The sequence below is a fragment of the Cardiocondyla obscurior genome, linkage group LG03, assembly GCF_019399895.1.
Source record: "Cardiocondyla obscurior isolate alpha-2009 linkage group LG03, Cobs3.1, whole genome shotgun sequence".
Classification (NCBI taxonomy): domain Eukaryota; kingdom Metazoa; phylum Arthropoda; class Insecta; order Hymenoptera; family Formicidae; genus Cardiocondyla; species Cardiocondyla obscurior.
The window spans coordinates 7,534,130-7,546,365 of NC_091866.1; the positions used below are offsets into that span (position 1 = coordinate 7,534,130).

Consider the following 12,236-nt stretch of genomic DNA (forward strand, 5'->3'; position numbering starts at 1 on the left):
GAAGAGAATCTGTTGTTACATCTCGAGTCCTTGGCAATAAGAGGCTCAAATATAACCGACAAGGTTTTGCACGCGCGAAGCAAAATCGCCGAATCTGCTGAACTTCGCCGATCAGGCCACTCCGGAATTTCTGATTGACAGCGACGATTCAAGAACGTCGCAGTTGCCACCCACGAAATGCTAATTGCTATAATTTTGAACTTAACAACAGCCGAGTATATTAACGGCGGCCCGCAAGCTGTCACGGGTAGTTTTTACTTGATCAAACAGGAGGCATGTACCTTTGTCCGTATATCTATCTAACACGCAAAATATTTTTTAATAATAATAGAACGATAATTACTTGGTATTTTGTCATTATCATTGAATTAAAAAGTTTTATTTGCTAGATTTTTAAATTTCATTAATTGATATGCAAATTATAATTGATATTTTTTGGATCATGTAAGACAAATGTTTATTCGAGAAGTTATGCAGTGAGAATAAATTTTAAATTATCGATGTTTTGCCTCATATTTTAAACACCATAATTTTCTTAAAGACCCAGATTGTCGAATAATTGTTGGATAATGAGTCAAATTATGAAATTTGGACTTCAGCGTGTTATTAAATAGTTGAATGTAATCACTATTATGTTTTTTAATTTTGTTTTTTTAGAAAATAATGTTTGCTTTGTCTATTTCAAAGCAAAGTACAAGATTAATAATTTCAATCAAATTAATTAGAAAATACCAAACCTCATCATCAGCTGGGACCATGTCTCCAACCATAAGAGAAAAATACATAATGTGGCGACCATGAAAGTGCGCCACAAGCACCTGCCGAACGGTAACCCGGCAGGCATAAAAAAGCTGAGAAGTGCAAAGCTCGCCGCTAGGCGGCACTGTTCTCTCGGAAGTAAGATTACTCCACAGGTCCTACTTAAAGAGCGAGATAAGGATCGGATTTTGCTTCAGTCTGCAGTAAGCCGGTCTAGAGCACATCTTGAGAGATAGTGCTAGATAAGCATCGCAAGTTAGTCATTTTTGAATCGTAACCACAGAGCTCGGTCTAGATCAAACTCTGTATGAACGTACAGACGGGGAGTGTAGATCCTGGCCTGCCCAGGAGGAGGAAGGTAAGACGGGGGAGAAGGAAGCCGCTACTAAGGGACGCCAGCTCTCCCGACAGTACCACGGGGCCACTGACACCGAGGATCATCGCAGTGGAGACTTTCCCGCCGGGACGGCCGCTGGTGACCGTGAAGCCGAAGCCGGAGCAGCCCGCACCAGCTGGATCTCCACAGCCGCAGCCGACCCTGCCGCCGCTGCCACAGGGGCTACCTCCGTTGGCGCTCAGGCCTTGGGCACCGTGTCCTCTGCGGCTACCACCTCCGCAGTTGACACGTCCTCCGCTGTCGGCCTTAATACCCGGCGACATACGGGCCTACCGCCTTAGGAGTCCACGGTACCGGATCCCCTCGACGCCGAGGCCTCTGCCAATCACGCAAGGGACCCAGACCAACGGGACACCTCACGCGATCCAGCACGCGCCGGTGACCACGGAAGTCGGGACCCAAACCGACCCGTGGGCGACCACGTTCGCTTCTGATTCCGAGCCCGTAACATATCCGGGGGACGAGAAATGGGGGCCGATTAAAGTAACCATAACGGCACCCCATATCTTTTACCGAGAACGTCGAGTCTAGTACCGGCACTCGACTTTTCGGTTTTTGTGGAAAGCACCCTAGTCGTGCGATTTGAGATAATCCAAAAATAATAACTGTATATACTTAAAAATAAAGACTTAGTTTAAGACCTACACTCAACGCTATCATTACTTTTAAAATGGCGCAAGCGCTACACATAATAAATGTCATCATCTGTCTAGCTGATATTTTTTCATGTTTTTTTTTAATGAGATAATGTTATTTTTTTTTGAAATATTTTTTATTTTGCTTAGTCCATATTAAAGATTTTGATTTTTTGAATTCAAAGTTTTTAGATCAAAATATTTTATTATTATTGTAAAATAATTAATTGTATGACACAAATTATAGTGGCAGATTCTTTCAAAAATGTCATGCATAATGTCCACATAATAGTTTTTAACCACATGAAATGATAGGATATTATTCAATAAAAAATTATTTATAATTCCAGTAATTTTTGGATTATTTATTTTTAAGTCGTAATTGTAATTTGTAATTATTTGAATTAGTTTCTTATTTTCAGTAATAAATTTTCGACAATCTATTTTTTCTACTTTGCAAATTTGACAGAAGAAATTACTTGAAAACGATTTATTAAAATCTAAAAATAAATTTCATCATTAATTATCCCCTAGCACCAAACACATGATAAAATAAACTCATACAGTTGAGTTTTCATCGATTGTAATATTAATCCCATTTACTTCTAAATCTTTTAATTTATTTATAACAGATTAAAAACTCTTATTTTTATAAATTTTTACATTAGTAGATTTTATAACCGCAGCCAAAAATATATTTTCTAACTTAGATTCCTTTACCGAAAAACACGGAAAAAAATAATATACATTACAAATAAAATAAATCTTGGAGTGCGATCCAAAGGGATTATTAGTTTCAAGATTGTTTATATACAGGGTGTCCAGTTCGTTTTGTCACTCCCGAAATTTTGGGGTAGACAAAAATAATTCAAGACGAAAAGTCCTACACAAATATGCAAAATTCGTCACCGTTGATTTAATAAAAATTATAATGTCTCGGCGAATAAACGCTAAGAAATCTATGGGCTGGGCGCGGCGATGGCATTGTTTAGTTTTCTGCAGAAAGTAGCCGAATCGAAAATAATGATTGGCGAGCGGGTTTGGCGAATGAACTCTAAGCAATTTAGAGGCCGGCCGCGGCGGCGACGGTGTTTATAAAGATGTAATCTGAGTCAACTCAGAAGGGGACAATCGCGAGCGCATTCGTTTCATTTTTGCCGCAAAGATTTCGATACGTATTGAAGACAGAAAACAGAATTTTAAATTGTCTTTTTCATGACAGAAAACAGAATTTTAAATTGTCTTTCTCAAGACAGAAAACAGAATTTTAAATTGTCTTTCTCAAGACAGAAAACAGAATTTTAAATTGTCTTTCTCAAAACATTATTTATTTGTCAAAAAATTATTACGAAAATTAATTACACGCAACGTAAAATTATATATTTATAATATCAGTAGCACGGGTATTTAATTTCGGTTATCATTAGTCGCGAAAATCTTAAAGTATACGCTATAATTCGTACTTTTGCGATCTATCTCTATCTCTGCGCGCCCGTATAAACACGAACGCGTGCAAGCGAGAGATCGGAGGTGCACCTCTAACAGTTTCGCACCATCCTCCCATGCGTTCTTTCTCGAGATATTATTTATATATTTGTCGAAAAATTATCGCGAAAATAAATTACACGCAACGTAGAATTATATATTTAATAACATTAGTAACACGGGTATTCAATTTCGGTTGACATTATCGCGAAATGTTTTGAAGTATATGCTAGAATTAATAGCGTACTCTTGCGATCTATTTCTATCCTTGCGCGCCTGTATAAACACGAACGCGTGCAAGCGAGAGAACGAAGGTGCGCCTATAACTTTTTCTTAGCGACCACTCATGCGTTCTCTCTCAAACGCACGGGTCGCGAGCGGAATAGAGCATGAGAACGCCTCCCACCAAATTTTCCCCCGTCCTTTCGCTTCTCTCGGCGCTTCACGGCTCACGTACGCGCTCCGCGGTGTGGCCTGACGCACACCACGCTAGCTCACGCACGTTAGCTGCCGTCGCCGCAAAGCGTCAGGCCATTATTGCCGGTCAGTGTACATACAAGAATACGCAGGAATATATATATATAATGTTTTATTTAAAAAAAAGAAGTAACCTTTATGTAATTTTGTAGCAACTTTTTAAGGTTAAATCAATAGCACTGTCTCATGGTTCCCTTGAAATCAAACAGTTTTTGTCTTAAACATTTTTCTATAAAATGCTTTGTTTTCGATATATTCAACTGTTTTTAAACTTTTAAGACACCCCGTATATTTTTTTGAAAAGCTACAAAAGACTAATCGTAGATTTCTAAATTTTTAATGACTTATAATCATGTTTGCTTTTTTATAAAAAGTAGCAAAGGTTTCGCGTAGTTTCTACTTCGACTCACTAAATTTTAATATAAAATGCTATAAGCTTTAATAATTATTTTTTACAATAATAATATACCTAATTTATTCTAATTATCTCTATTTTTATTCAAAGAAGGTCTTACCATTTTTAAATCATTATTGTAGCTTTTCTATTTCTTAATTATGATATTAATAAACTAATTATATTTTAACATAAGTTTTGTTTAAAATAAGAAAAAAGACCGTACTTGTATTTATAGAATTCTATTATTTTAAAAATAATTTAATTATTTTGTATGATTATTTTATGAAAGGGCTTGTTTATTGCTAACAAATAAAAACAAATTTAGTAATTGCCTCATTTGTTCTACAAAATTCTAGCAAATATAAAAGATCTTAGTGACTGCGTCACGTGTTTGAATAAATTCGAGTTTGTTTTAGCATATTTTAGCAACGAGCCCATTTATAGATAGATATGTAGAATGAAATTTATAGTTAAGATATAAAAAAGAAAGAGAGAGATTATTCGGATGTAACAATATAACCAATATTTAATTAATAATATTAATAAAAAAAATTTCAGTGTTTGATAATAAACAGACATATTTTCGGAAGTAGGTAGAACTTATCGAGACAAGAAGAAAAATTTTATGCTATTTTACATTTCTCGCTATGTTAGCCGAGATAATAATTTTAGAAAAACTAGTATTTTACCATTTATTTTAAGCAGAAAATTTATGTCTTTCCCAAAGCACGATTTCTTCGGTGCACGGATTAGACGATATTCGGAGACAAACGAAAACGTGCGAGCAAAATAAGCAAAACACTTTTCACACATCTTCGTTTGTGTTGGTAGAGCCGCGTGCGCTTACATATTTTAAAATAAAACATTTTTATTTAAACTTTGCTTGTTTTTTTTTGTTTTTGTTTAACATAATGTATATATTTACATATACTTTTGTTATTTAATATAGGTAAAACATTTTTCGACATCTTGATGAGACAATCTTGTAAAAAACCTTTTACACAACAAATGATTTACGACAATGTAATAACGATGCTCGTTGCGGTATGTACAGTATTTAATAACATTTATAAATAAATATTAACACTAATATTTATATGTAGGCTACTGACACAATTACTATTACAATAAATTTTGTAATCTTCATGTTAGCAAATTTTCCAAAAATACAAGTAAGTTTATATTTTTATTTCTACATAATAAAATAATTTTAAACAAAAAGAAACGAAGCACTGATAATTTTAAATTATAAAAGATAATCTTTGTTCATTCGACTACGAATTGCAGCGCGGTTAAATTATATTGTAATTCTCGCGCCTAGTATGTGCTCCAGCGTCGCGATATTTCGAGACCAATCGTCGCGTATTTGTTGATTTTGTCGATATCCTTGGATCGCCGATGGTTCCAAGCGTTTTGTTTTCGGCAGAAGTCAGCCTAATCTAGTTCAAACCGAATTTCGCTGACTTCTCTTTGTTTTCGTCGCCGGGTTCCGACTATCCTAGGCTCAGTACCGCGAAAAGACGAGCAGTTTCGCTCGAACTCCGCACGTGTGCGTCTCGCCTTTGTATCGGCTCGCGCTCACGCGACGACTTACGTCTAGCCTCTTATAATTTTCTTTATCTCGCGCTCTTAATCGCAATTCAATAAATTCGCTTTCCGTGAATTTATTACCTCGGCGCCAATCTATCTACCCGTAATCGTTACCGCTGGAGTGCAGGGATTCGCGCTCGCGGCAATCCCGGCTCGCGCTCTCAAGATCTCCGTCGTCCGCGGCAAGATCTCCGACGGCCGGGTAGATCACTCATCTACCTTCAAGATTTCCGACGGATCAGCCGGGTCAAGAAGATTTCCGCTCGGTTACTAATTTCTCTGCCTTCAGCGGCGCGATTGTATTTTTTTTTGTGTTTTTTTTGTAAATACAGTGAGTTCCTTTTTCTGTCGTTTTAATTCTTCTGGCTCTTTTTTCAATACCTGCGATCGGCTCTCCATCTCATCCCCGCTCAATCGATCACGCGTCGAGCTCATTGCTGAGCAAATCTATCTTTAAACTAACGCGATCGCGCCAGATCGCGTACATAAATTGTTGGTCCTTCGAGCCGGATTCGACGCGTGTGCAAGGATCTCAAAGAGGTGCGCTCCTCCGCTATTATGAACGACGCCGCTAAGCAACTCTTGCTCGCTCAAGGGCAACTCCAACGCAGTATTATTCGAGCGGTGGATAATTTGAAAAAACTCGGCCGCGCTAATGTCACACCCGCGACATTGCGCTCTCGCATCTCGACGATCAAAGACAACTGGGCGCGATTCTTCCTGGATCATTCTGAGCTGTTAAGGCTAGTGGACGAGACTACTCAAGCTACCACTCCCTATTTCAAAAACAACGTCTTCGATGAGGTTGAGGACGCCTACCAAGCTGCATTGGACTACATGAACGAGTCGCTCGAGTCTCTTGAACCCCCGGTCGTGAGTCTTAATCATTCAGGCAGTGACAATGCCTCGCTTCTTTCGCGACCGAATCTCGCGCTTTCTCATTTGCCTCCCATCTCACTCTCTCCGTTCAACGGGAGTCTGGAGCAATGGGAACATTTTCGGGATCGGTTTACAGCTTTAATCATTCAAAATCGAGAGTTGAAGGATTTCGCGCGTATGCACTACTTGCTCTCCTGCCTTACCGGTAGTGCCCTCGAATGTGTGCGTGAATTACCCGTTACGGCGGAGAATTTCGATGTTGCGTGGAAAGCGTTGAGTACGCGATTTGAAAATAAACGGCGCTTAATTCGTGGTCATTTATCGACGCTTTTGAATCTCCCGTCTATCACTAAAGAATCCGCGAGCGATCTTCAGGGCCTGATCGATAAGGTGAGTGCGTCGCTCACCGCCTTAAAAAATCTGAATCGTCGGTCGCGCGACTTGTGGCATGATATGCTTGTGTACATCATCAGCCAACGATTAGATAATTCTACTCGAAAAGCCTGGAGCATGCGAATAAGCGACTCCGACACGCTTCCGACCACGACAGAGCTGCTGGATTTCTTGCAATCTCGTCAGCGCGCTCTCGATGACGTCGTCGTTACCTCGTCGCGTCCGTCGGGAGTAAAGAATGTTCCGCACAAGGTCAATGTTGCGACGGCATCTACGCGCTCCGTGTCCGCTCCTGCTCCTGATACCGCGGTTGCTGCGACTCCGCTTCGCGGACGTTCCGCGCCGTCAAATGTCGGGTCCGTGTCTATCTGTCCGATTTGTCAGTCTCGTCATTTCTTTAGTTCGTGCCCCTCGTTTGTAAAGGGAAATTCGAGCCAGCGGCGTAACCTAGCTCAAGTGCACAAACGCTGTTTTAATTGTCTAAGCGGCAATCACGGAGTTCGCGATTGCAATAGCAAATTCACGTGTCGGAAATGTCATCAGAGACATCACACCATGCTGCACGGTGAAAATTCCGCCGGCTCGAGTTCCGCCTCTCCACCAGAACCATCGAATAGCGATGCAGCGGCACCGCCGTCTCAAAATGCCGAGATCACCGCGCTCGTTGCGTCCCGCGCTTCGACTCAGAGACCGACCACTGTACTGCTCGCCACGGCATGGATCTCGGTATCCAGCTCTTCAGGCCGCCAATTGCGTGTGCGAGCCCTGATTGATCAAGGCTCCGAAATGACCTTCGTGTCGGAGTCCGTGGCGAGATTGCTTAAATTAAAGCGAATCCGATTTCCGATCTCGGTTGCGGCCGTCGGCGGTTCGAATGTCGGTACATATAATTTCGTCGGTAACATTTCTATTTCACCCGTTGATAGGCAAGTGCCGTCGATCGACCGCCTCGCGGTAATTATGCCTACTCTCACCTCATATGCGCCTCGCGGTAACGCCGGTATTCTTTCGCTTCCGCATCTACTAAATATTCAACTCGCCGATCTCAATCCCGCCAGTTCTAAACCGATTGATGTCATCCTCGGTGCTGACATTTATAACGAGATTATTCTTGACGGATTAAAGAAGGGCGCTCCAACTCAGCCGATAGCGCAAAATACGATTTTCGGGTGGATAGTGTCGGGCCCAATCGACTCGCGTATCGGTGACGCTGCCGACCAGAAAGAACCCCTCGCGAACGTGACAGTGCATCTCACCGTCACTCACAACAGCGAATCGCTCGACCTCGCTAACGCACTCGAAAGGTTCTGGCAAACGGAAGAACCCCCCGCGCATCGCGACTCATCACGCGAGGACAACGAATGCGAGGCTCATTTTGTAAATACTCACTCTCGCCAGACCGACGGCCGATACGTCGTACGCATTCCGTTTAAGACGCCGCCGCCGATTGACATCGGCTCGTCTAAAACTAAAGCGCTCAGTTGCCTCAAATCGTTATTGCGTCGCTTTCAGAGCAATCCTGCACAAGCTGCAGAGTATCGTGCGTTCATGACCGAATATGAATCTCTCGGTCACATGCGAATCGCCACATCGTCAGGTTCACAGGAAGTATTCATTCCACATCATCCTGTATATCGTCTCGATAGCGCTACGTCTCGAATTCGCGTCGTGTTTAATGCGTCGAGTCTTACGTCGAACGGTTCGAGTCTCAACGAGCATATGTACTCCGGGCCGAAATTGCAAAGCGATCTGCCAACTGTTATACTTAGATGGCGACTATTTCGATATGTATGTACGGCGGACATCGCGAAAATGTACCGCCAGATCCTTGTCGCCGAAAGTGATATCGATTATCAGCGGATCCTGTGGTCGCCCGGTTCAACCGACGCAATACGCGAATATCAATTATTGACCGTCACGTACGGTACGGCGTGCGCCCCATTTCTCGCATTGCGCGTTCTTCAGCAGCTCTCGCTGGATGACGGCCACAATTTTCCCCTCGCTCGGGACATCTTGCGTGATCACATCTATGTGGACGATGTCCTTTTCGGCGCTCATAGCGTCGCTCTGCTCGTGGAAAAACGCGATCAACTTATTGAACTTCTAAATCGTGGTCGGTTCACCTTGCGGAAATGGGCCAGTAATTCGTCAAAATTGCTGGCGGACATCAATCCCGCTGACCATGGTCTAGCATGCAATCCGATTCCGTTGTTAGACGAACAATTAAAGATTCTTGGCATTCACTGGCTGCCTCACTCCGATGAATTCCGGTTCCGCGTGTCGCTTGACGGGTCCGCCCCCACGACGAAGCGCGAAATTTTGTCGACGATTGCCAAATTTTATGATCCAATGGGGTGGGGTACTCCGACGATCATCTGCGCAAAGATCTTGATCCAGCGTCTCTGGAAACTCAAGGCCGCATGGGATGAGCTTGTTCCTCCGTCAATTTTAACGCGATGGCAAAAAATTTATTCGAGCCTCAGTCAATTAAATTCATTGCATGTTCCTCGGTGGATCGGAGTGGAATCTGACTCAGCTTCTATCGAACTCCACGGATTTGCGGATGCCTCCAGTGATGCGTACGCGGCCGTTGTCTATGCTCGAGTTATATCCTCCTTCGGAACGGTCACAACGTCATTGTTAGTCGGGAAGTCGAAAGTTGCTCCGCTTAAGCTGTTAAGCATTCCGCGTTTGGAGCTCTCCGCAGCCGTGCTGCTGGCTAAATTAATCGAATTCGTTCGCGAAATCCTCCCCAAGGCCATCTCATGCACTTGTTGGACGGATTCGTCAATCGTCCTAGCGTGGCTAAAGCAACCCCCGTCTCATTGGAAAATGTTCGTGGCAAATCGAGCCGCGGACATTCAAAACCGTCTCGCGAATGTTTCTTGGCGTCATGTAGTCACGAAGGATAACCCCGCGGATTGTGCGTCACGCGGACTACTAGGAAGCGACCTGCTGAATCACCCACTTTGGTGGCACGGGCCCCCGTGGCTTAAGCTCTCGTCAGAACAGTGGCCAAATTCGATCGCGACCGTCCCTCCTACCGCGCCGTTGGAACGTAAGCTCACCGCGTTAACAGCGTCCGTCGCTTCCGAGCATTTTGATTTGGCCGAGCGATTCTCTTCGTGACCAAAGTTAATTCGCGTCACCGCGTATCTGTTTCGATTTTTCGCGCTGTGTCGTCGCAAAAATAACCTCCGACAAGCTGAGCGATGTTCGTCGGTTATTACGGCGGACGAATGTGCCATTGCCAAACTGTTTTGGCTAAAATACATTCAGACAGCTGTATTTTCACACGAGTTGCATGCGCTGTCACAAAATAAGCCGCTGTCCGTTAAAAGTTCGCTTAGTGCGCTTAATGTCTTTCTTGACCGTGACGGACTTATTCGTGTCGGTGGACGCCTTCGCCATGCGCCACTCGCATTTTCAATTCGACATCCGATTGTCTTGGCACCTCACGGGTTGGTGAGACTCATTGCGTCGCACGCACATCTCCGTTCGATGCACGCCGGGCTGCAGCTTACCCTGAGTACGTTGCGACGCGAATACTGGATTCTTCGCGCGCGAAGTTTGGTTCGCTTCGTGGTACACAAATGCGTAACCTGCGTGCGAGAACGCGCCGTATCCCCCTCGCAATTGATGGGCGATCTTCCGCGTTATCGCGTTTCCGCGCCTGCACGATGTTTTTTGCATTGCGGACTGGATTATGCGGGTCCGTTTTTTGTTCGCGCCTCCGGAGGTCGCGGTATCAAATCAACCAAGTGCTATATCTCATTGTTCGTGTGTTTGGCTACTCGCGCCGTGCACTTGGAGCTCGTATCAGATTATTCCACGCCGGCGTTCTTAAATGCATTTTCGCGCTTCTGTGCCCGCCGCGGCTGTCCGAAAAACGTGTACTCCGATAACGGCACGACCTTCGTTGGAGCTGATCGTGAGCTGACCGCCGCCTATCGAAGCTCCGTCCGAGATCCGAATTTTCAAAGTCGCAATGCCAGTGATCAAATCTCATGGCATTTTATTCCTCCTTCCGCTCCACATTTCGGTGGTTTGTGGGAGGCAGGAGTTAAAAGCGTAAAATATCATCTGCGTCGCGTCCTCGGTGCGCACACTCTCACATTCGAAGAGTTCTCTACGTTAATTTGCCGCGTGGAAGCTTGCCTAAATTCACGGCCTATCGCCCCTCTGAGCGATTCGTGCGATTCGTTTGACGTACTCACTCCGGGTCATTTTTTAATCGGGTCAGCATTAACCGCTCCCCCCGAGGAATCCACGCTAGACTTGGCCGAAAATCGTTTGAGCCGTTGGCAAATGATTCACCATATGACTGAACGATTGTGGTCTCTATGGTATGATGATTATGTTAACACGCTTCAGCAGCGCGCTAAATGGCGTAGGGTGCTACCTGCTCTCCGCGTTGGGCAGCTCGTAATCTTAAAGAATTCCGCGCTGCCTCCTTGTAAATGGGAGCTCGGACGAGTGGTTGAATGCTTTCCCGGCCCTGACGGGCTAACTCGCGTTGCGTCAATCAGAACCGCGCATTCTGAGTATAAACGGCCTCTCTCGAAATTGTGTGTCTTGCCGATCGATGTCGAGACAACAGCTACGTAGAATGCGATCCGTCGATCTCGGTACATCTTATCATTGTATCACTTATCATTGTTAGTCATTGTCTCTTCACGTAACAATCTTTTTTTTTTTTTTCTCTTTTGCTTAATTTTCTTGTATGCTCTTTTCTTCGTAGATATTTTATTTTGACTTCACACATTATTGTCTGCGCTGCGCCACCGACCACCATGACATGTCATATCATCGCTGTATGCTTTGCCTTGTATAGATTTAGCTTATTGATACCGGCGACAATTCTGTAAGGTCTGGTGAACCACGACAATTTTGTTGAGACGTAATCCGCCGTTGTAATTTTTCGAAATGCATTATTTCAACGCGGGCGGTATGTTCATTCGACTACGAATTGCAGCGCGGTTAAATTATATTGTAATTCTCGCGCCTAGTATGTGCTCCAGCGTCGCGATATTTCGAGACCAATCGTCGCGTATTTGTTGATTTTGTCGATATCCTTGGATCGCCGATGGTTCCAAGCGTTTTGTTTTCGGCAGAAGTCAGCCTAATCTAGTTCAAACCGAATTTCGCTGACTTCTCTTTGTTTTCGTCGCCGGGTTCCGACTATCCTAGGCTCAGTACCGCGAAAAGACGAGCAGTTTCGCTC

General features: G+C 43.8%; 1 protein-coding gene across 1 annotated transcript in view; it reads left to right on the forward strand.

The window, feature by feature from the left end:
• Positions 1 to 12,236, forward strand: part of LOC139113909 (cytochrome P450 4g1-like) — a 51,585-nt gene that overhangs the window by 14,376 nt on the left and 24,973 nt on the right. The window contains exons 3-4 of the mRNA XM_070675357.1: positions 5,100 to 5,194; positions 5,254 to 5,322. Coding sequence (XP_070531458.1) covers positions 5,123 to 5,194; positions 5,254 to 5,322 — 141 coding nt within the window. The 5' untranslated portion in view covers positions 5,100 to 5,122. The remainder of the gene's footprint in view (positions 1 to 5,099; positions 5,195 to 5,253; positions 5,323 to 12,236) is intronic.